The sequence below is a fragment of the Amblyraja radiata genome, chromosome 16 (assembly GCF_010909765.2).
Source record: "Amblyraja radiata isolate CabotCenter1 chromosome 16, sAmbRad1.1.pri, whole genome shotgun sequence".
Lineage (NCBI taxonomy): Eukaryota > Metazoa > Chordata > Chondrichthyes > Rajiformes > Rajidae > Amblyraja > Amblyraja radiata.
In genome coordinates, this window is record NC_045971.1 from 12,114,050 (window position 1) to 12,140,467 (window position 26,418).

Sequence of the window (26,418 nt, forward strand, 5' to 3'; positions counted from 1 at the left end):
TCCATCACATAAACTGGCCTCTGCCTCCCACTCGACCTCCATCGCCTCCATCTACATTTCACATTGCTCTCAGGAAAACAGACAACATAATTAAGGACCATTTTTACTCCGGTCATTCTTCCCTCTCCTGTTGGGCAGGAGATGTAAAAGTGTGAATGCTCATCCTGTAAGCTAGAGTGTAGTCCCAATCTAGCTGATTGCTAATTGCATTTTTTCTTTATTTTCACTTTCTCTGTAACTGAAACGCAATAACACCGTAACACTATATTTTTCTCTTTGCACTACCGGTGGTACTTGTGAAATGGCTTGATTCTACTCGTATCTAATATGATTTGGCTTGCTGGGGCAGCACAGTGGCATAGAGGTGGAGCCTTACAGCGCCAAAGACCCGGGTTCGATCCTGACTACGGGTGCTGTCTGTATGGAGTTTGAAAGTTCTCCCTGTGATCGCGTGGGTTTTCTCCGTGGGAGTGTGAGAGCACCGTGAGGAAATTCACGCGTCACAGGGAGAATGTACAAACTCCATACAGACAGCACCCGTAATCAGGATCGAACCCGGGACTCTGGCGCTGTAAGGCAGCAGAGACCCACTACGCCACTGTGCAGCCTCTAAGTAAGACCCCTTGTAAGTATTTTCTTTGGTATTCTGTTCCACACCGTTCTCGAAATAGGTCTTGATATCTTGTCAACATTTCTAGCGCAAAGTAGTATGACAAGGTATGAGCTGTGAAGAGAGAAAGGATGCTGTACTTAGTATGTGGTTGGCAGGTACAAGTCAGTTTTAAACTTGAGCCTTGATTTAATCTAGCACCAGAAGTTTCATACATTTGCAACAAAATATTTCTACGATGGTGCAGCGGCAGAGTTGTGGCTTTACAGCGCCAGAGACCCGGGTTCGATCACGACTACGGGTGCTTGTCTATACGGAGTTTGTACGTTTTCCCCGTGATCTCCCACACTCCAAAATCGTACAGGTTTGTAGGTTAATTGGCTTGGTATAAATGTAAATTGTCCCTAGTGTGTGTAGGATAATGTTAATGTGCGGGGATCACTGGTCGGTGCAGACATGGTGTGCCGAAGGGCCTGTTTCTGTGCTGTATCACTAAACTAAACTAGAACAATTGGGTGCCCTCATAGGATAAGTATTTGTCACAACAATCTGTCTAGACCCCTGATGTGACAATTATGGTTTATTCATTCCTTGCGATTGTCTGTTGCTAAAATAAATCATTGGTTGTAGCTTGAACTCTTAGTGTGACATTTTAAAAAGGTGTGCAGGAAATATTTGAGGGATTTCTTAAATTGGTAACTGACCTAGCTTGGATGGAGTGCACTTTGTCCTGACCAGTGATCTTCTGGTTAAGCACCCTGATGTACCGCTTTGTGAATGGTCCTATGAATTATACTGTATTGCCTCTTTTGACATTTAGTCATATATTCCCTATTTTGACTTGTGTCATTTAGACAGGTACATGAAAAAGACCGGCTTAGAGGGAATGGGCCAAACGCAGGCAGGTGGGGCTGGCATAGATGGGACATGTTGGCCGGCGTGGGCAAATTGGGCCGAAGGGCCTATTTCCACGCTGTAAGAAACTATGACTCTGTGCCCAATCAGATTGCTGAATCAGAAAACCCTGCCCCCTGTGTCAGTCAGATCCCAGAATCGATACTCACTGGGTTAGTCAGAGCTGCCACTGCATTCTAACAAAATAATACTATGTGGCACATATTTATCGCCAATTAATTACATCTAATTAGAAATTACATGAATGAATCAAGACATATGAATGAATCACAAATTCAAATACATAATTCGAGAGAGCAAAACTCCCTTTAAGTATGAAATCACTTTTATTTCTAATTCTGAAAGAATGAGGGGTGATCTTACGAAATGTAAGATCTTTCTGAGCACGAAAGGATAGGTCAAGATATTTCTGCTAGTGGGAAAATATCAAAGGGACATAGAAGATTAGGGACAGTTATTCTGAACTGATGTGTTAAGGAATTTCTTGCAGAGGATGCTGAATCTTTGGAATTCCGAACACCATTGGGTTGTAGAGAGGAGATATTGGGTATTTAGGTGACAGTGGATACAGTTTTGAAAGATTGGGGAATTGAGGCCAGAGGGAACTGCTATTGAAGAGGGGATGAGGCCTAGGACAGATCTGCCATGATCATGTTAAAGGCAGGGCAGATTTGAAGGACCAAAAGGTCCATCAGAAGGCTGCGTGTTCGAATCACGTCGGGGTCACCAGTGTAACGGCCTGGATGAGGTCTGGAAAAGGCCAGACGCCAGGCAGGTTCAAACAGTAGTCTTTTAATCCCTACAGCGAGAGAACACCACAAGCACACACCGAGAGCACACTGGAAACTCCGTGGTCTGGAAACCCCGTGGCAGACCAACGCCCCTGTCCCTCAATCGGCGAGGGGGATGATCCAAGGAGTGGCCTACCCCCGAGGGACCGCCACAGATCCCTATTTTCTTGTGTCATGCTCCTTCAAAAAACCCATTGAATTTGAAGATTCTGGAGATTAAACAAAAAGTGATTTAAGAATTTGTCATTGATGAGGGGCAGGCACTATGGCAGAAGCACAGGAGATGTGGATGGACATTGGGCTGGAATTCCATATTTTTCTTTTAGCCCAATCTACTCTTTAAAACTTTTCCATTATTTACGCTACTCCGTATGGAACTGTTTCTGGATGAACTGGTTATTTCATTCTGAACTTAATCCAACAGCTTCATAGCCACTTCTACATGACCCACGTTAAACATTTATTTCCGAAATTAAAGTTATCAATCGAAGAAACAAAACAAACTTGGCTCTTTTTAGTGTATAGTTGTAATGGAAACAGTTGTATTAAATTTGCTGGATGCTACATGATTCACAGTTGCATGCATTTCAAAGTGACATTGATCGTGGATCTCTTCGTTTAATCAATAAATATTGCTCATATCATTAGGTCTATGAACTGTGGTTAAACAGATAATTGAAATTGGAGGAAACTATTCCTGCAGCTCAACTGACAAATTCTTTTGTACATAGAAGTCTGAAAGCAATAGGAGCTGTATGGCAGGTTGACCATAATTTCAATGGGAAAAATGAACTTTAAAGAACCACCTCCAGCGATAAAATGTCGAACTTTGCTTCACTTGATCAAAATATTAAAGAAGTTAACAAAATACCTGCTTAATTATACTGGTACAAAGCATGTGGGAAAAAAAAGAGAGATTCTTGAGATGTTAGTGGCTTTTTGCTGAACTTCAGAGGAAAAATTGGAATGGCAAATTGGAAATGACGGAGACTCTATGAACATATTTTGTTTCTTGTCTTCAAGTCAAAATTAACATCATAAAAAGTGGAAAACCAAAAGAGTATTGAGAGTTGCGAACATAAAATTAATTAATATTAGCAGACATCACCCGGCAAGCCTTGAAATGGAACCCCGAAGGAAAGAGGTCGCACCAGGAACAGCTGGAGAAGAGGTGTCCAGACAGAAGTTTGAGTAAAGAGGATGATCAGGATGGCAAAGTAAGGGAGCCTTCGATGAGCAAAGAGGTTGTAAATTTGGTCATAAAAGGAAATGTAGGTAAGGTGCAAGAGGATGCAATCAGGCAGGGCCTTTGAGGAATATAAAGAAAGGAGGAAATAACACAACCAGGCCACGAAATGGCTCTGGTGACTCAAATTAAAGAAAATCCCAAGGCTTTTTATATCTACTCTGAAAATACGAGGGTAACCAGGGAGAAGATAGGACCTCTAAAGGATAAAGGAGGGAATTTATGCTTGGAGTCAGGTAATGTAGATGAAGAACTAAGCAAGTACCTGTACTTTCCTTCTGTTTTCACAAAGGAGAAGGATATGGAGAACCATGAGATCAGTGTGGTGAACCCGAAGAATCCTCTCTAATAGCTAATTTCCAGTTCTTTGGGACCTCAGCTATACGTAAGAAGACGCAAAGATCTTCATTACGATTCCTGCAATTTCTTTTCTTGTCTCTCCCAATAACGGAATAGATCCCATTTGGCCCTGGGAATTTATTCACCTTAATGCTTTTCAACTACTTTATTCCTTGGAGTGCAGGAGAATGAGGGGTGATCTTATTTACTCCCATTTGGAAGAGAATAGGTTAATTATGGGCAGTCAGAAAGGCTTCGTACACAGTAGGTTGTCATGTACTGTTTTGCACAAATGTCACTAATTTGCAGGGAATAACGGTCCTGTGTGCGACCACCTCAGCTCATAGATTCTTTTTTGCTATTCATCGACTTAGATTTGTAACCCTCTTGTATATGGGTTTTGCATCAGTTCAATGAAAATCTACAGAGCCCATCTGCTTAGCTGTAAGTTAGTTTGTGCTGGTAAATCATCCCTCTTGACTACGGAGTCTCGGACATTCATCATGGAAACTGGTCTTTAGCATGGAAACAAGCCCTATGGGCCTTTGCTTCTGCATCACTGTAAATGCCCACATTAATCTCATCATCTGCATCCCCATCGACATAACCCACCTCCCTCCTATTCTTTTCCAACCACATAACATTAGGGGGATTTGACCATATCCGGTTTACTTTTACCAAGCAGTACATCTTGGGCACGTGGGAGAAATCCAGAGAACCTTGGGAAAACGTCACACAGTCAGTGTTCATCCATCTTTAATATGACAGCCCTGGTCTGTCAAATAAAAGTGACTTGACTTGGTTACATTGCCAGTGGGCCACTTCAGCAATTCATTATGTCAGAATTTGACTTCTGTCTGTTTTTTATATACTGTTTTGTCAGCTTGGGATCAATTGCTATCACCCTATTTTCTCAGTTGACCTGCAATGACTGGCAATACTTATTTCGCATCTTCATCATCACAAAACAGATTATTTTATTAAGAGAGCCTGCTGCATGCAAATTGGTTTTTACGTTTCATCCATTACTAGTGACTATACCATAGTGATTATTTTAATGCCAGTAAACTGTTGCTATATTCTGAAAAAGGACAAGAAAAACACTTCCTTTCCCTCCTACCATTTTTTTTCAGTATCTACTTTATAACGTGCTGTGTAAGTACACGTGTTAAACAGTTCTAATGTGAAGGATATTCTGGAAACACTTCTGTTTTTAAAAAATAAATAGGTATGTTATTTTGCCATGAATTTTTCAGAACCTGAAATATTTTTGTACTTGTATAACTGCCAGTGACTTGTGTATCTTTCCAGGAGTCCTTGCTGCTCCTGTGACTTATGTGACTTAATGACTCATTGAAATAAATAGCTGATTGGATCCCATTATTTCCCACAGACTATGCAAGCAGCGCGATGTCCCACAGATGAATTGTCATTGACCAACTGTGCTGTTGTGAATGAAAAAGATTTCCAGTCTGGCCAGTATGTACCATCTTTATTAAATGTTTGTATGCAGTTTTATTCTATGTCTCAGTGTTTCAGTCACAGTTTGCTAAGATGTCAATGTGAGGCAATTATCTATTGTGAGTATCCAGTACACATAAAAACATTTGCCATTATCTAACTGGGTTGAAAGAATCCTTGAGTGATCATGTGCAACGTGTAATCTAAAGTTCTACCTGAAGTTCAAAGTATCTGTGTTCCAGATAGTCCAGTCAGTTGGCTTTTTGCCTTCAGACCCCAAGGATGTGAATGGAAGCAAATCCTTTCTCAGCTGTTTAATCACTTGTGTGATCATCCTCTGCTCCTCCTTGGTTCACCCAACACCTACTGGCCCTTGCTTCATCCTTCCTTATACTGGATATCTTGCCTTTCACGCTTATTCTGATGGACTGCTTTGACCTGAAATGCGGCACTTCATCTCCCAGTCCTTGCCTCTCCCTCCGTGATGCTGCATGTCCTTCTGACTTACAACAGTTTTTCTTTGGTCCAGATTCCAGCATCTGCAGTCTCTTGTGTCTAGATATGAGTGTATGAACGGTTGCTACACCTCCGCTCATCCTTATGGGAATTGTGTGAGAGGAGATGTAGTCAAAGTAGCTTTGGGCTTGTAAGGAATATTAGCAGCTAGCCCCTCTAGAAAGAGAAAGGAAGAGTCAGATATGTTAGAAATTGATTTGGATTTTTGCTCATTAGCACTGTGCTGTTAATTCCAAAAACATCAAGCCATGTTTTAAACTTAGGCAACTGCAATCTGCTATATTTGCCTTTAACAATGGACTTTGTAGCTGTGATCCTGTTGTTGTCTGAGATTTGGACTGTCATAGAACATAGAACAATACCGCACAGGAACGGGCCCTTCGGCCCACAATATTTGTGCCGAATATGATGCCTAACTGATCTCATCTGCCTGCACAAGATCCTTATCCCTCTATTTTATGCAGTTTCTTGTGCCTATCCGAAAGCCTCTTAAACACCACTAATTTATCTGCCTCCACCACCACCCCTGGCAATGCATTCCAGGCCCTCACCACTCTCTGTGTAGAAAATGAAAGCCTCGCACATCTCAAAGAAACTTCCCCCCGATCACCTTATAGTTATCCTCTTCACTCGGGGGTGGGGGGGGGGGGGGGGGGGGGGGGGGGAGGTTCTGACTATATACCCCTCTCTATACCACTCATAATCCTATGTACTTCTCTCAAGTCTCCCCTCAACCTCTGTTCTAGAGAAAACAATCCAAATCTATTCCCCCTCTGTGATTCATCCTGCCTCAGTCTGAAGAAGAGTCTCAACCCGAAACGTCATCTATTCCTTTTCTCCAGGGCCTGACCCGTTGAGTTACTCCAGTATATTATGTCTATCTCCAAGTCTGTTCAAGTGCTCCCTGTAGCTGAAACCCTCTAATCTAAGCAGCATTCTGGTAAACCACCTCTGCACCCTCTCCAAAGCTTCCATATCTTTCCTGTAATGGGGCGACCCAAATTGTACATGAGACATTAATCTGAGATTCTCCAGTGCATTGGACATATCTGTTTAAGACAAGTGGTCTTGCTTTTCTTTATTTGTAGGCTTGATTGTTTCAAGGCAAGGCAGTGATGGGTTGAAGTGCAAGTTAACTTGGGTCATCTAGCTAGGTGGTGCAGCCTGTGTTTCATGCCATCTGCTCATTTCCTCCCCATATGCTTCCTGACCTGCTGAGTTCCTCCAGCACTCTGTTTTGCTGTGAAATAAATTAGTTTTTTTGTCTCAGCCATTATGCAAAAGGTAAAGACATTTTTTTTTTGTACTAGAAGAGTCTTGAGGCTCACTTGTTAGTTTATTTTCTTGCAAGGAAGTTAAATCTGTTTCAATTAACTCTTTTTGGTTTTGGAATGCCTCATTTTTCACTACCTTATTTAATTAAAATACATCTTAAGTTCAAAGCTATAAATGTCAAAAAGGTTAAAACATGCATTAATTGAGTCTGAGTTTCTTAATCAACTCTTGTTGTAGCCTTTAGTGTTGTGCAATTTTCCAGCCCTTGTTTTTTTGTTTGTCCACACATCAAATATCCATCCTAATCAAACATTGATCTGCACCTATCACTGGTTATTCCTGATTGGTGAATCAAGAAAGGAACTGGCTGAGGTTTGTCACCTGCTGCACTACAATTCATCGGTCATACAGCACAGAAACAGATCCTTTGGCCAAACTCATCCATGCTGACCAAGGTGCCCCATCTAAGCTTGTCCCATTTGCCAGCTTTTGGTCCATATGCTTCTAAACCATTCCTGTCCAAGTGTAGTTTAAATGCTATTATAATACCCACCTCAACTACCTCCTCTGGCAGCTTGTTCCATATACCCATCATGCTCTGAGTTAAAAGGTTGCCTCTCAGGTTTGGTTAAAAATTGCCCGTCTCATTTGAAATGTATGTCCTCAGGTTTTGATCCACCCGGCGTAAACAAATCTGAGCATTTCATCATTTAATCCCCTCATGATCTTGAATACCTCTATAAAATCGCCACTCAAAACTTCCTGCACTCCAAGGAATAAAGTCCTAGCCTGCTCAACTTCTCCCTCAAGCCCTGACAACATCCTCGTAAATCTTCTCTGCATTCTTTCCAGCTTAATAACATCCTTCCTATAGCAGGGTGACTAAAACTGAACACAGTACGCCAAGTGTGGCCTCACCAATGTCTTGTACAACTGTAACATAATGTGCCGACTGCCGACCTCTATACTCTATTCCATGACGGATGAAGGCCAATGTACCAAAAACCTTCTTAATCACCCTATCTGCCCTTGATACTACTTTCAGAGAACTATGTACTTGCACTCCAAGATCTCTGCTCTACAACAGGATCCTGGACCAGCCATTCATTGTGAAGGACTTACTCTGGCTTGACATCCCAAAATGAACCACGTCACACTTATCTGCATTAAACTCCATTAGCAATTCTTCAGCCCACTTCCCCCATGGATAAAGAGCCTGCAGTGCTTAGTCAACTGCTGTAAATGAGAACCATCTTCACCATCTATGATACCATCCACTTTAGTGCATCTGCAAACTTACTAATCATGCCTTGTACATTCTTATCCAAATCTCTAATATATAAATCTAAAATTAAGGATTGCAGCATTAAAATTATGGGTCCATGGTTCAGCTTTACATTTTTTTAAATAAATTGATTTCTCATTGGTATTCATTGAATTTTAAAAATGAGTTGAAAGATTGTGTTTTTCTCATTTGTTGGTTAGGTTACATAAGCCATTTGATCCCTATTTTGAAGCATGATGAGCCAACCAAGAAAAAGGATAACTCATTACTCAAAAGGTGTTATTTAATCTTTCATTTCTGCCTGATGTCAAAGATAGTGAAGAAGGTTTCTGATCCAAAACGTCACCTATTCATTTTCTCCAGAGATGCTGCCTTACTCACTGAGTTACTCCCACATTTTGTGTCTTATCTTGCAGTTTGCTCATCGTTTGGCACCTTGAGAGAGACACAAGATTCATTGGGGAAATGAAATGTTAGTAATATAATTGTACATTTCTATTTAGCAGTCCAAGTGGTTATACTATATTGGTTATATTCATCCTTCTGTCTGTAATTATTTGCGGCTAAATGGACTAATTCCGCACACTTCCCATGAATGGATGGCATAAAAGGCACAATAAATTTAATATTCAACATGCTTTACAACATTTGTGTTGCACATTCAGCCATAATAGCTTCTCATGAGCTGTAAATTAGTATAGGCTTCCAACCCTCATGGATGTACTGATGTTAACTGTATCTGGACAGAGGGAAGTACAAAAATAGATCAGAATTAATTATATTTTCTCCAGAGACCTCGAGGTGTAATCTGATCATGTTGATTTTAGTCACCTGCTGTATATGATATCATTGTTCTATTTATAGCTTCCATTCTAATTTGAATGACAATTTTTCTGGTAGCATTTTAAAAATTGTAAAAATTGAGCATAATCTATCAGTAAAGGCTTTACTTTGTTGAAATTAGAAAGAAAGCTGAGTTTAACAATCTTGGAAAGAATCTCCTTGATCTTCTGTGGAATTAGTTGATGAGTTTTCTTTGTGATTGCATCAATGTACTGGACCCAGGACAGATCTTCAGAGATATGCAAACCCAGGAACTTGAAACTGTTGCCTCTCTCCACTGCTATCCCATCGGTGAAGAGGGATTTGTGGATCCTCTGCACCATTATCAAGCAGATTATCTATCTCCCTCCTGTACTCTGACAGATTTTTCATCCAACCACAATGGTATTGTCGTTGAATTTAAAGATGGCTTTGGATCTCTATCTGGCTACAAACGCGTGGGTTTAAAGAGAGTGGAGCAGGGGACTGAGCGCACAGCCTTGACATGCTTCTATGTTGGTCTTTCTAGGAAGAGGTGTTGTTGTTGAATGTGGTCTGCCGATGAGGAAGTTGAGGATCCAATTGCATAGGGCCGAGTCCTAGTTCCCCGCGTTTGATGATAGATTTAGAGAGGATAATGGTGTTAATGCTCTACCGTAGTCGAAAAACAGGAGCCTGAAGTACATGTTCCTATTGTTCACGTGATCCAGTGCAGAGTGGAGAACCAACGAGATTACTTCCCGTCTTGATCGGTTATGGCGGTAAGTGAATTGTAGAGGGTCTAGGTCCTTACTAAAGCAGGACTTGATAGTTGTCAAAACCGACCTCTCAAAGTGCTTCACCACCACGGACATTATTGCCACCGCTTGGTAGACATGTCATCTTGCTCTTCTTTGGCAGATTACTGATGTCCATTAAAGTAGATGGGAACCTCAGAACTTGGTAATGAGAAGTTGAAGATGTCCATAAAAACAAACCAATAAAACAAATGTGTAGTAAATGCAGAGTGTTGTAGAACAGAGTCATCGGGGTGCAGGTACACAGTACACAGTTGTAAAAGCTGATTCAGCTAGACAGAGGGATGATGAAGGCGCTTGGCATGTTTGCATTCAAGAGTCAGATGTGCAAGAGTTGGGATGCCATGTTACAGCTGTACAAGACGTAGGTAAGACCACTGGGAGTACTGTTACAGTTTTGACCGCCCTGCTATAGGAAGGGTGTCATTAAACTGGAAAGGTGCAAGACCAATTTACAAGGATGTTACTGGATCAAGAGGGTTTGGGTTTAAGAAAGGCTGTGTCACGAGTGTAGGCTGAGGGCTGACCTTACAGTGCTATATAAAATCATGAGCACAGAAAAGATGTATTACCCAATAGTCTAAAACTAGAGGATATATGTTTAAGATCAGTGTTGAAAGATTTAAATGGGACCTGAGCAGTAATGTATTCACATAGTGGGTACATAGAACAAGCTGCCAGATTAAGTGGCAGTGGTGGATATAATTACGACATTAAAAAGACTCCTGAATGGGTACATGGATAGGAAAGGTTTGGAGAGACACATGCCAAGTGAGCAAGTGTGCTGAAGGGTCTGTTTCTGAATGTTAAGCTCTGACTGAAAGATAGTGAGTGGCTTGTTGAATTGAGGTAGTTGCAATGAAAATGGATTGATTTACTGAGAAAGAATTGTGGAGATATATGGGTCATTTTCGGACTAGTTAATTGTAATTGATTTAATTCCACCGGCTGGGGCCTCAGCTTTCTGCAGCATACATTAGTAACTTGGATGGAGGAGACAAAGTACTGTACATTGTATCCAAGTTTGGTGCTGGTATAGTGGACAAAGAAGTTGAAGGGACATAAAGGATCAAAAGGAATGCAAAGGCCTATGGTTTAAGGTAGCCAAATGAGGTTATTCATTTTGAGAATAGAAGAGCAGTATATTATTTAGTAGCATTAGATTAATGAAAGCCGATGTTCAGAGATCCGAATGTCCTTGTGTCAGGAATACAATTTGAATGCAGGTTCAATAAGCAATTAGGAGGACATGGAATTTCTGCCCTTTCTTACAAGGTGGAAGTAGTGTAAAAGGCAAGGCTTGCTGCTGTTATACAGGGTTATGGCAATTGTTACACTTGGAGTAATCTGTTCAATCATTGTGATCTTCCTTCAAGAATTTACGTGCCTTGGAAGCAGCACAAATTATTTTGTTTTTTGGTATGAATATTTTATACTATTAAGAAAATTTAAGTTAGGTCTGGGTTTTCAAGGTTTGAAGAGTGAGAGGTGATCTCTTTGGAGCATACACATTTCTAAGGACACTTGAGAGGGTAGATGCTGTGAGGATGTTTTCTCTGGTGAGGTAATGACAAATTGGGGCACATAAGTTCAGAATGATGATGATGCAAGTGTGAAGTGGGAAAGATTTTATGTTTTAAGTGAATCTTTGCTGTTCTCAACCTCAAACTGAGGTTGTGGTCATTAAATATTTTTGAGATTGTGGTAAGCCTTTGGTATTGATGTATCTGAGGTTTATGGTGATTGGACCAATAATCAGATCAACCAAGTGAACAGTGGAGGCAGCTTGAGAAGATGTTTGGCTTATTCCTACACTTTTTTTGTTCTCAAATGATGGGTGGTTCTTAGTTCAATAGATTTGATTCCTACTATGCTGTGAACTGGGTTTTATTCAACCATAGCAGTTAATGCATCATTTCAGTCTGTTTACCTCATAGTCTCATTGAGACCTTTATTCTAATCTCGCCCACTTCCAATCAACATATCCTAGCAACCACTGCAAGCTGAATTAGTACAATTGCAACTTGCTGGTATTTTTTTTAAACTCTTGAGCTTTAAGCTTGCATTTGCTTCTCCAAGGTTCTTTTTTCTATTTTCATAATGTCTGATTCCGACTTGTCTCAAGGCATCTCTAATACAATGCCTTTGTTGCTGCTAGGCATGACTATGACAACACTCATTTGGTTTACCACCTTTCTGCTGCGCAATATTAACTAACAGTAGGAGAGCTGAGGGACTGTACATTGACAAGATGGGTGCTCATTTAGTTGATTAAAGGTTCAAAGGTTCAAAGGTTAAATTTATTGTCACATACACCTAGGTGTAGTGAAATTCTTTTTGCCAATGCAGCACATAAAAAAGAATACAAACATAGCAATAATAAATAGCTTCAACATAAAAACATAAAAACATCCCCCCACAATGGTTCCCATTATGGGGGAAGGCACAAAGTCCAGTCCCATCCCCAATGTTCACCCATAGTCGGGCCTATTGAGGCCTCCACAGTTGCCTTCACGGAGGCCTGATGTTCCAGGCCGTCCTCGCCGGGTGATGGTGTTCCGGCGTCGGGAGAGTCCTTTTACTTGAATTTTTCCCTTTTCTTCATATTGTTTTCTGCAAGTAGATGTACTATTTTTGTTGACCATATGAGAATTGGATTATAACTTCAGTATCGGGTATCACATTTCTCGTGATCTTCATTTTAATGGTTGAAAAGGTATATTCACAGGGTCAAATTTCAACTGATGACTTTGGTTTGGGATGTAACCGCAGGAGTGAGGTTTGCAATTAACACTGACAATGCATCATCCACTTCATTGCAGGCTTCCAGTCTGAAATTGCTATACCCAGGTGTGTGAATTAATTTGCAATTTTGCTCTCAAAAGACGATTTTATGATGAATGATGATATCCAGGTTAATGTCTGCACATCTGCTATGTTTTTCTTAAATTTGCATCCAGCTGTTGAGTAAGAAACTTGTTCTACCTTGAAGTTTAACATGACTATTTGGTGTCACACAACTAAAATAGTGAGGAAATCCTCAAATTTAACACACCCTGGCATATCTTTTCCTAAAGTAATAAAATTTAATATATTTTGCTGAATGTAATGTACCTGTGTAAAACAGAGATACAACAGTAAAACATAGATGTGGCACAACTAATTTACTCCAATTTAGCCCCTTCCAAAATGCAGCTTACTTTGTACATTGACTCAATTTTCATTGGGCCTAATCTGGCAATTATGTTCACAAGACGCAAAGCTATATTCTTATGTCATTTAATAATGAATCTTTAAATCATACAGACCCCCCCCCCCCCCCCCCCCCCGCTTTTGAAAAATCATACAGACCCTCCCCAGCTTTATTTATACACTCCTGACAAAAAACAATTTTCAGGAGACTAGTGGAATAGATTGGCCGGCTGTTGTAGGGTTGCGGATATATTTTATGAACTGTTCACTTTACAAACAATTCACAGAAACAGAACCCTGTCATAACTTGGGGAAGGATTTTTATTAGTATATATTGGGTTGGTGTGTGAATGCCCGGATCTAATCTTATCCCTAGTTCAGTAAAAGAAACGGAGTAGAACACTGAAGCCCAGACCCTTCTTTATTTGTGGTCTCTGCAGGGACGGTCTCAGATCCATTCACGCAAGCCAACAGTAGCCTCGTGTAAACAGAACAGAAGAAAGACACCGATACACCCAAACGAATTACATACACTTTTATACCCCTAAACGCAGGCGGGGACACTAATAGCATGAAAGTACGATGGGGAGGCCACCCCTACCTGCCAATCACTTATTACAGATAATAAAACACTTTAAGAAGCACTAACTATGCTAAATTACAAACAATGTATACAAACACCTTTCAGCACCCAGATACTAAGTGTAAACAAATAATCCTCTATCCAATCACAGGCTTGGGTTCAGCATCTGTTCAACTAGACTTAATGGCATCAGAGGAACCACAAGAACAGAAACCACCTGGAGTCTCTTGCAGCAACCTAGACTTACAGAATCCTAGACTCACAAAAGCAGAAGCTACTTGGAGTTTCTCCGTAAATCCATTCTCGAGGGCACCAGCTAGGTCACCTGGACCTCTTGCACCTGGTGTTTTGTCACCTCCGCCAGCTTGACCTTGCTCACAGGCACTGTCCCCTATTTTCCAAAGCACCATCAGCCATTTTCCAAAGTACCCATATTCTTACGTATTATCAGGTGGGTTGCTTGGTTGAAGAAACAAAATTTGCAGAGTAACAACAGTATTTGCTATCTATTAATTAGTTCATCTGGTAGTCCACAAAGGTATTGCTTGTCCATGATTATGAGCAGTAACTGATCCATTAATTGTACTGGAAATACAGAATTATTCATGAAGACTTCAGATTTTAAATTTATGTTGCAGACAATGTTTTTGTGATACGATCCAATGGCAACCATAGCATCTCTTCAAAAGGCTCTGTATGATGTAACTTGATTTTTTTTTTTTTTTATGGGCAAAAGAGATGTAATGCATGCACATTTACATTTTGTTCTGCAGACTTGAGATTTGCTACAGATTTACTGAATAAAAGTAGGAATTTCTGTGCAAATGCATATCAAAGATAATTGCAGTGCTTTTGCAGATGGCATTTTGAATATTAAAATAAGGTTGTAGGTGGATGCTTTTATGTTTTAAAGTGATTTGAGTTTATGTAACCGCATAAATCATTCATTCCTTGCGTTTTTTCCAAGATGAATAATTGTCCGTTGCACCAAGTACATCCTTGTTGCAGGACTGTGCTCCTTTTAATTTGCAGTGCGGAAATAAACCATTTGCTCACCTGATTTTTGTCAGTGTTGCAGAACATGCAAGGCTCTTTCTTTATGTGCGATAACCTTGATTATTTTATTATTTTGCTTTTTTCTAGCTTCTGTAAATGTCACTGTTTGGTAGATTTGGTTTTGTGTGTGGAAAAGAATACTGGGCTGTGTTGACTGATATTTTGGAGAGCTGTGTAATATTGAATAAAGGTAGCATAGCTTATGTGGCTACAGAGACACAAGTCCATGGTAGAGTGGATGTGGACAGGATGTTACCATGAGTAGGAGAGTCTAGGACCGGAGGCCATAGCCTCAGAATAAAAGGACGTCCCTTTAGGAAGGAAATGATGAGGAATTTCTTTGGTCAGAGGGTTGTGAATCTGGAATTCATTGCCACAGCAGGCTGTGGAGGCCAAGTCAATGGATATTTTTAAGGCAGAGATTGATAGATTCTTGTGTTTAAGAAGGAACTGCAGATGCTGGAAAATCGAAGGTACACAAAAATGCTGGAGAAACTCAGCGGGTGCAGCAGCATCTATGGAGGGAAGGAAATAGGCAACGTTTCGGGCCGAAACCCTACTTCTTGATTCTTGATTGGTATGGGTGTCAGGGGTGATGGGGAGAAGGCAGAAGATTGGGGTTGAGAAGGAAAGGTAGATCAACCATGATAGAATTGCAGAGTGGACTTAATGGGTCAAATGGCCTAATTCTGCTCCTATCACCCATTAACTTAAGAACTTATGAACAATGAACTGCAGATGCTGGAATCGTAAAGAGAACACTAAGTACTGGAGGAACTTGGCGGGATAGGCAGCATCTTTAGAGGGAATGGGTAGGTGAAGTTTAGGTCGGGACTCTTCAGATTGATTAGTGCGGGGGGGGGGAGAGAAAGATGGAAAGAGGGAGGAACAAAGCTTGGCAAGTGATAGGTGAGGGGGTTGGATTGGCAGATGGATGGAGTAAGTGACAAAGGAGGCGAAAGGGTGTTAGAGATGAGGGTTGAAATGTAAAGCCAGAGGGAGGTATACAAGTGCAAGGGGAAATTAATAAGGGGAGAGAGTGGGGGATAAAAGGGAAATGGGGCCTCTGAGATGGGACATTAGCGTATGAAGGAGAGGAAAGGAGCAGGGTTTATGAGAGATTTGGAGATAGTGTGATAAATGTGTGTACAGCAGGGTGGAGCATAAGAAGGGGGAAGGGGGCTATTACTCGGAATTGGGGAATTCAGTGTTCATGCTGCCGGATTGTTGTCTACCCATCCTCATTTTCTTCCTGTTTTTGTAATGTCTGACTTTGTTTTTTTTGGATGCAAATAATGACACTGACTAATTAGAGTTGATGCGTTTCCTGTGCCAGGAGCAGAATTAATATCAGCATGTCATCATTGAAGATGTTCAGCTGTAACTGTTCTCCAATTCCTGGCTGAATTGTGAAGCTATGATTCAAGCTGGTTATTGTGCTGCTGACCTCGTGGAGAACAAATTCACAATCCGCAACTCTGCCTCTGTTTTATTAAACCAATAAACCCAGTGTACAATATGTCATTATTTTCTATGATTTACTGATCTTGTACGTTTGAATTGTATCGGGTTGTGGAAAAACAGGGGATTTTTCTGTGGATCTTTAGCAAAATTTCGTTGCAAAAGACAAACAGGACATAGTTTGTCTGACAATTGTCAGCATGGATTTTCCTGAACAAAAATAATTGGGCACTATGATTTAAAATGTCATTAAGTGAAACCCTCTAAGCCACTTACCTACTTTTAAATAAATGTTATGTTCAAATAAAATGAAGGGTAAAAAAGCAACCATTTCTTGCAGTTTCTATGGTTTGTCAGGAAAATGTACGATTTCAATTTTATTTATGATTGTTTTCAATGATTCTGTGGCAATAAAAGCATGGCTGAAGGCAATAAAATCATGACTGCAGTGCCAAGGCTTTGGGTAGTAGCCAGATATAAGATGGACGAGGGGCACAAGGAACTGCGGATGCTAGAATCTTGCATAGAATACAGTGCTGACCCACCACGTAGAACTCAATGGGTCAGGCAGCATCTCAGGAGGACGTGAATAGATGACTTTTCGTGTTGGGATCCTTCTTCAGCCTAATGCTACTAACTCAGCTGTCAAACACTACTGTACATTCCCCTTCTTTCCATTCTCTAAGGTTGTAGGGTTTCTTTAGTTACTGCTAGAGTCGGATCAATAATCCATAGAGGAACAATGTATCATTGGAAAACTTGAGTAAAAGGTTCATGTATGTTGGCTTTATTTTATCATTTGACAACTTGCTTGTATAAAAGCTCAATATCTATTTGGTAATGGAATATTGATTTATGCAAAACACAGAACTTTTCTTGATTCTTAATTGAATCTGTATCTTAACTGTGTTGGATAATAGGCTTGAGGAAAATAGTCTATTTGGCATTCATCCTATCAGAATGGAGCTGTGGTTGGGCAGTTAGGACATGGAACAGTACAGCACAGGGACAGGCACTTTGGCCCAGAAAATTGGAAATAAATGTGACGTTATCCACTTTGGTGGCAAGAACACGAAGGCAGATTATTATCTGAATGGTGTCAGATTAGGAAAAGGGGAAGTGCAACGAGACCTGTGTGTACATCAGTCACTGAAAGTAAGCATGCAGGTACAGCAGGCAATGAAGAAAGCTAATGGCATGTTGGCCTTCATAACGAGAGGATTTGAGTATAGGAGCAAAGAGGTCCTTCTGCAGTTGTACAGGGACCTGGTGAGACCACACCTGGAGTATTGTATGCAGTTTTGGACTCCTAATTTGAGGGAGGGCATTTTTGCTATTGAGGAAGTGCAGCGTAGGTTCACGAGGTTAATTCCCGGGATGGCGGGACTGCCATATGTTGAAAGAATGGAACAACTGGGCTTGTATTCACTGGAATTTAGGATGAGAGGATATCTTATAGAAGCATATAAAATTATTAAGGGATTGGACAAGCTAGACACAGGAAACATGTTTGCGATGTTGGGGGAAGTTCAGAACCAGGAGCCACAGTTTAAGAATAAGGAGTAGGCCATTTGGAACTGAGATGAGGAAAAACCTTTCCACCCAGAGAGTTTTGAATTTGTGGAATTCTCTGCCTCAGAAGGCAGTGGAGGCTGATTCACTGGATGCATTCAAAAGAGAGTTAGATAGAGCTCTTAGGGATAGCGGATTCAAGGGATATGGAGAGAAGGCAGGAACGGGGTACTGATTGTGGATGATCAGCCATGATCACATTGAATGGTGGTGCAGGCTCGAAGGGCCGAATGGCTTACTGCACCTATTTTCTATGTTTCTATGTGTTGGAGAAAGTGGTGGTCCTTGATAATCCATTTATGCTTGAGGTTATTGAGTCACTGACTTGCTCAAATCTCATGTTGAAGATAAGCAATGAAGATCTCATGGAACTGGAAAAACAGGTGTTAGGAGATGAAAATGAGAAGTTGAAACCCCAGATCCTGGAAAAAACTGAAGGACGGGCATTAGCTTTGAAGAAATTTGATGGAGGTTTGGCAAGCTGAAAGAGCCAGACACTAATTTACCAAGATGCACCGAGACTTGTTGGAGTGTTATCGAGAGTATTCGATGCTACAAACGCATATTAGAGGAAAAAGTAAAAGCAACAGTTACATTTTTGCTTTTTTAAAAAGTATTAAAGGAGATCAGAGCTCATTGCCTCAACCTCAGCAGCATCTCTAGAACCAGTTGCATCCGCCTCAATACTATGGAGATATGGTAATTTTCTCGAGTGATTTAGTGTATATAGAAACATATTTTCCAACAAAATGGACATGAATGACTGTAAAAACAGAACCAATTTGTAGCCTGAGGATGGCCTGTACTAAAACAATTACTAAAACAAGTTGGTATATTATCCATACAAGGTGAATGGCGAGATATGTAATATTGAACTATCCAGATCCTCTGACCTTTCCCCAGCGAAGGGGGCTTCCACTTGACTCTTCACTATTGGTCTCTTATGTCCTGGACATAGAAGGCTCACTTTATGTAAGTTGGTTTCCATGGAGATGTTGCTTGCCAGTGGAACTTTGTCCTTCCCTGAAGAGTTGTTTATTCACTTGTTGGGTCTAGCCCTTGATTAGTTTTTAGTCTCAACATGATTGATCAGTTCAGTTTTAATACTCTCTTGATTAGTACAATTTGTAACTTGTCAGCAGCAAATGTCTTCATCTGTCTGTCCATTAATTTGATCATGATTACTTTTTAACCTTCTCTGTTTCCTTCACATGCTGTTTTGTGCAGTTTTAAAAATTGCCTTCCCAGCTCCCTTGGGTATAACCCTGATACTCGATTTATGCTACTGAGAGTCCAGAACACAGCTTTGCCCCTTGATCCTCAAATCCATCTTCCGCAAACCCTAATTACACTATCGCACACTTTCTGTGTAGTGGTGATCAGAACTGTACATAAAACTCTAGTTTTGGTATGATCTACCTTGTGGAATTTTTACTGGAAAGTTGACTATAGAATTTGATTGGGTTGCAAATGTGTCTCCAAGCCTTTAATGCACTGAGATGCAGTCAATGCATGCTTGAATGCCATGTAATATCTGTATTACATTTTCCATTTCTAATGCTTAGTGTTTTTTTGTTCTGGGTCTGGGCCTTTGCTCATGACACATTACATTAGGAACAGTATTAACTTAATCACATTACATTAAAATGCTAATGGAATGAAGTACTCTTTTTATTAGTCTGCCTGTCTGTCTCTCTCCACTTTCTCTGGGGCAGTGTGAATTAAAAGCATTTGGCATACTTTTTTTATTTTTATGAGCTGATCATATCGTGGATATCTTAACTAGAATTGTATAGTAGCAGTTTTAATTGTAACCATTTTATTGTATTGCGGCAAAGGAGTGCAGTTGCGGTTTTTTTTCAGTCAATTCAGTCAGTCAATTTTATTTGTATAGCACATTTAAAAACAACTCGGGTTGACCAAAGTGCTGTACATCAGTGCAGATACTAATCCTAATGTGCTACATACATCCCGACTGGACTATTGCAACTCACTTCTCCTTGGCATCAGCTCCACCTACATCAACCGACTCCAACTGGTCCAGAACGCAGCCGCCCGACTCATCACCCACACCAAATCCTGGCATCACATCACTCCAGTCCTCAAACAACTTCACTGGCTTCCCATCTCCCACCGGATCACCTACAAAATCCTGATCCTCACCTACAAAGCCCTCCACCATCTGGCCCCCCCATATCTCACTGACCTCCTCTCCCCCTACCAACCCTCACGGTCCCTCAGATCGACATCAGCCGGTCTCCTCTCCATCCACAAGTCCAACCTCCGCAGTTTTGGGGACAGAGCCTTCTCCAGGGCAGCTCCCAGGCTCTGGAACTCCCTCCCCCAACTGATCCGCAATTCCGTGTCCCTCACCATCTTCCAGTCCCGCCTCAAGACCCATCTCTTCACCTCTGCCTATCCTTAGCCCCACGTCCCCCTCCCTTTTCATCTGTGCATTAATTACCTCATATTGTGTTTTGAATTGAATTCTGTCTTTACTTTGTGTACTAGTCATGTCTCTACTATTTATTTCATTCCCCTTGCATGTTTTTCCTCTACCTGCTAAATTTTTGTAAGGTGTCCTTGAGACTCTTGAAAGGCGCCCATAAATAAAATTTATTATTATTATTATTATACAATGGTACACAAACCTAACAATACATACATAAACTGTTTACAGCGCCCCCTCAGAAGGCCTCAAAAACACTAGGGAGAGAAATAGGTTTTAAGCCTCGATTTAAAGGAGTCGATGGAGGGGGCAGTTCTGATGAAGAGAGGGATTTTTGGAGTTGTGTATGTAAGAGTAATATGTGAATAGTGCATTGTATTTTTTTGTTGACTCTTTTAAATATTGTGCCAATAAATATTTAGTTCAGTTTGACATTAGCAAATACTGTCAATTATTTCATTCAGGTGCACTAGCCCTTCAGTCCTGCCTGATAATTGCCATTGGCTGAGTGGTCTATGGCTGCTGTCCATGGTTCTGACTATGTCACAGTCATTGACATTATTTAATTTTCTCAGCTCCAGTTAAGCAACTTTGCCCTGTCTTTAGAAAATCTGACAAAGCCTATTTGGCCAATTGGGTCACAATTTTAGTTTAGCTTTAGAACTTTGCATTCCATCTCCTTATAAATACTGTCTGTTTGTATGATGTACTGTATCCTTGTAATAAGTTGACGTGACCTTCACTGTCATTGTTGATGGATTAATCGTTATATATTTTGGTACTTCCTGTTTATGCTTCTACGTCTTGACCTATAATTCCATTCATTGCTAATTAATTGACCAGTAGAAATAAATAGTTACTCTTTTTCTATAACTAAGCTTCTTATTTGATCCTCCATCCACCTTTGTTGCATATGATGCAGCCATATTGTTTTTATGTGACGACAAAATACTGAATAACAAATAGCTCTAATCTTTGTCATTGTTACGATAATCTCCACTTTTGCCCTAATGAAGTGCATTCTTTAGCGGAGGAATCATTAAAATTAGTGCAGATCTTCAAGCTTTTGTTTAAAGTGGCTCAAAGACTTGTGTACATCATTGCACCGTTGATTTGATTAACCAATCATTTGAACATACAAGGTCATGAAACCTCTAGCCAAAGAACAAAGGAATTTTATCTCTGACTTTCTGGATATGTGCAGGAAGTAGCTTCCATTTACCTCTTGATTGTTGTGTAAAGATGGTAACTTCAATACAAGTTGGTGGATTTGGTGGTCTATCCTATCCAGCTGGGGCTATCAATTAATGTCACTCTGAGATCCATTGGACATGGGTTTTCTACACCATCTAATGCAGTTGAGTTTGGCTAGTTTAAACAATAACATGCTAATAAGTATAATAATTTTATTGTGCCAGTGATTAACTTTACTTATTGTTAGGCTTTATATTGTAATGTCATCATTTACTTTCAGCTGCCTTGCAATATCACATTCGCTTGAGTTCGTAAACTTTTAGGCCGTTTTGTGTTAGGAATAAAGGTTATATTTGGCCCTTATATTTCGCCAATGGGCAAGAAGTTTTCTGATTTAAATTTTCATTATTCAGATCTAATTCGCCCTTTCTACATACTCAGCTGTATGAACCAACTTTTTCCTGCTAATGTGTCAAGCAGATTAATATTTACAGTCTACTTTTGTTTATTGATGTATCCTTGTTGAGAAGCAAAAACTTTTTAAAAAAAATTTAATATTTTATGAGAAGCAATTGTACAAAGATAAAATGTTCGGCATCTAGAATTATACAATTATTGTACAGCTTCATTTTCAACCTTATAACCTAAATTGTAAAAATGAAAAAAAGGAAAGAAAGGGAAAGCAAGAAAAGAAGAAAGGAAAAAATGAAAGGATAGAGAAGAACGAGAAAAAGTCCTAAGCTACTGTAGATTGATGGTGCATGTGAGCCAATCACACACAAGCCAGCACCACTAACTCCACCCCTCCATAACACTTATACTAACGCCCCATTTCCGGCACTTCAGTTCGAGCAGCCAGGATGTATTGATAACCTGTTGTCCTAAGTGCTGCTAAGTGCTCATTAAAGATGTGTTTAAATCACACATAGACTTTGGCTCGTGTTTACAGCTACCAAAGCAGTGCAGCAGAAAGATAGAGGAATAAGAAATAATGGAGATATACCTTGCCCCTCCCCGCCTCATCCAACATAGCATCGCATTTAAATTTAAATTTGTGTTTCACCATACCTATTGTTGTAAAAATTCAGTGAAGGGTGTCCATGTCTTAAGAAATTGATCTGGTTTTTCCGCCAAGACAAGCCTAATGTCATCCAAATGTAGTGTCTCGGACATATCTGTAATCCACATCTTCACTGTAGGGACTGTTGTCTGTTTCCAAAATTTAAGTATTAATTTTTTCGCCGTTATTAGGCCATAGTTGGGGAAACGTCTTTGAAATATCGTTAGCTTAGAACAGGCCTCTGACATAACTAATGTGATCAGTTTTATATCGGGGTCCAATTTAATTTTAAGTATTTTGGAAAAGGTATCAAAAATTCCCCTCCAGAAGTTTTGTAACTTTATGCAGGAAGCAAAAGAGTGGGTTATAGTCGCTTCTTGGAGGAGACATTTATCACAAGCAAAAACTTATTTTTGACTGAGAATTTGCATTTAAAAGATTCTGCAAGCAGCAGTTGGGTCTCAATCTCAATTTCAAACTCAAGGACCTCGGCATTGAAGGCTCTGCACTCAGCTGGCTCCGTTCCTACCTTTCCAACAGATCCCACTTCATCTCTCTCCACAACCACACCTCTGCTACAGCCGCAGTCACTCAAGGCGTTCCCCAAGGCTCCGTACTCGGCCCCCTCCTCTTCATCATCTACATCCTCCCCCTTGGTCAGATACTCCGCCACTTCAATCTGGACTTCCACTGTTACGCTGATGACACCCAGATTTACCTTGGCACCAAATCCCCCCACAACCCCCCCCTCTCCCATATCAACTCCTGTTTGTCAGCTATAAAAACCTGGATGCAACATAATTTCCTCAAACTCAACAGCGATAAGACAGAATTCCTCCTCATAGGCTCCAAAGCCACACTCAGCAAAATCAATAACCCCACTCTCACCATCGACGGCACCACTGTCTCCCCATCTCCCCAGGCTCGCAACCTTGGCGTGATCTTTGATTCCACCCTCTCCCTTGAGCCTCACATCCGCCATGTCATTAAAACCTCCTTCTTTCATCTCCGCAACATCGCCAAACTCAGACCCTCTCTCACACCGCCTGCTGCTGAAAGACTCATCCATGCCTTCATCTCCTCCCGACTGGACTATTGCAACTCACTTCTCCTTGGCATCAGCTCCACCTACATCAACCGACTCCAACTGGTCCAGAACGCAGCCGCCCGACTCATCACCCACACCAAATCCTGGCATCACATCACTCCAGTCCTCAAAAAACTTCACTGGCTTCCCATCTCCCACCGGATCACCTACAAAATCCTGGTCCTCACCTACAAAGCCCTCCACCATCTGGCCCCCACATATCTCACTGACATCCTCTCCCCCTACCAACCCTCATGGTCCCTCAGATCCACATCAGCCGGTCTCCTCTCCATCCACAAGTCCAACCTCCGCAGTTTTGGGGACAGAGCCTTCTCCAGGGCAGCTCCCAGGCTCTGGAACTCCCTCCCCCAACTGATCCGCAATTCCGTGTCCCTCCCCATCTTCCAGTCCCGCCTCAAGACCCATCTCTTCACCTCTGCCTATCCTTAGCCCCACGTCCCCGTCCCTTTTCATCTGTGCATTAATTGCCTCATGCTGTGTTTTGTATTGAATTCTGTCTTTACTTTGTGTACTAGTCATGTCTCTACTATTTATTTCATTCCCCTTACATGTTTTTCCTATACATGCTCAATTTTTGTAAGGTGTCCTTGAGACTCTTGAAAGGCGCCCATAAATAAAATGTATTATTATTATTATTAATCTTGATTTAAACACCATAACTATAGTTGTAATTTATTTGAATTTTACACTGATACCAAATTATTATATGCAGTTCACATAGTTGATTCAGTTTTTCTAATGCTAGTCTTGTTAAGCCAGATTTTCAGCTTGTGATTTGGTCTTCGTTCAGTACCAGCTTCACAGGAGCAGTGTGGAGGCAGAATTTTTACATTTTTCTAGCAGTCAGCTCTGCTGCCAGATGCAGCTATCTCAAGCCTTTTTTGAGACTATTGACCTTGAAAGATTGCTGATGCATTGCTTTTTCACACTGACCAGTGCTATGCAAGTGAGATTAAGAAAATGTGATTTGACCAGATGCCAAATATAGTTCCAAGACCAGAGCTATTGTGCCAGTGCTAATTCTTCAGTCTCGGACTTGATAGACTGTGACGCAGTTTCTGATTTGTAGCTAAATCTCCTTATGTCTAATTCTGAGTAAAACAGAAGCACAAAGCAAAAATGAGAATTAACGCTTGATGACAGTTACATTTTGCAGTTAATGAAGGCTCATAGCTTAAATATCTCATTGGTACATTAAGCTTTATTGAAATATTACCAAGGGCACTGTTTTAGGTATTTTCAAAAAAAACATGCTGTATGTAAACTACTTGTTTCTCAGTAAATTAAAACTTCAGTGTGACATTGGTGAAGAAACAAAATCTGGATTCAAGGCCTGGCTTGAAATGGAGTGGAAAAGCTTGACATTCTCAAATTGCAAATTAGATATTGATGTTCATAGCAAATTCCCTTCTGATAGCATTTATTTTTGTTTTGTCTTTACTGTGATACATTTAACATTTGATTATAACCCAGTGAGCTATTTTACATATAGTTGTGCTTTAGCCTCTTCATAGAAAACCTTTTTCTGCATTTCATCAATTTCAGAATATGTCTAATGAATTTCTGAGCAAGTTAAACTCTGCAGCCAGGAAGCAAAATGCAAATGCAAAACACTGCTCCCTATGATTACCCACAATGCCATAATTGTGTTGATTCTCTATGGATGTCAGATGGAAAAAAAAAATGCTTAAGCTCTGAGACAACCTGTTGAATAGCCCAACAGCTATCAACATGTGACTATAATGTTAAGTTAATGGCTCACATGTGACAAAGGATTAGATTAGCAAGGTTGAAGCTAAACAGAATATTACTAAGATACTAGACCAACTGGGACCCGTTGGGTCCCTGTCACATGGGAGGCCTGGTCCCAAAACGTAATATAGCACCACTAACCTGTAGCTCCCACGGGAGGCGTGGTCCCCGAACTCAATCCATTGCTGAACATAAGATTCCAGCACTCCCCTGCCTCCCCCAGCACTGGACGTAAAAAAAAATTACAATTGCACTTCCCCAATTGCATTACCAATTCGTCCTCCCCCTCCAGTCCTGCCAGGAGCTGGAGTAAGTGTTGTATGATGGCAACATTGTTGCAAATGTCAGGTGTAGGACTGTGATATCCCATTCTTGTTAAAGTTGGCTTTTTTAAACCATGAAATATCAATAACTTGTGAAATATAACATCAAATGTGAAGAAACTTGATGTGAACGACCACGGGGAAAAAACTGAGTTAAATTCTGCAAAAAATCTTCGCGCTATTGTGTACTGTTTTGACGTAGCTCCTGAGATCACAGACAGACAGACAGACAGCCAAACAAGTCAAGACTTTTAATAGTATACTAGACTAAGTGGGACCCGTTGGGTCCCAGCAGCACACGGGAGGGCTGGTCACCAACGCAATATTCCACCTCTCCACCAATTCCAATATTGCTCGCCAGTGGGGGGTGCGGGGCTAGTATGGTTGTTGCGGGCCGGAGGTACTGGTATCCAGAGGGCTAGTATAGACATTGTGGGCCGAATGGATTCTTGGGCTGGCAGCCAACTGTTGCAACAATTTTAAAAGCCATGCCAAGGCAAACAATTTGGCTGCAGCCACCCGACAACCAAAATTCATTTTGTGAACACAAACTTGTTAAAAAGGCGAGGCAAACAATTGGGCAGCAGCCACCCAACAACCAAAATTCATTT

General features: G+C 40.8%; 1 protein-coding gene across 1 annotated transcript in view; it reads left to right on the top strand.

The window, feature by feature from the left end:
- The window catches only part of nsf (N-ethylmaleimide sensitive factor, vesicle fusing ATPase), a 178,612-nt gene that overhangs the window by 2,452 nt on the left and 149,742 nt on the right, over window positions 1–26,418 (top strand). The window contains exon 2 of the mRNA XM_033035096.1: window positions 5,295–5,380. Within this exon, the coding sequence (XP_032890987.1) occupies window positions 5,295–5,380 (86 nt within the window). The remainder of the gene's footprint in view (window positions 1–5,294; window positions 5,381–26,418) is intronic.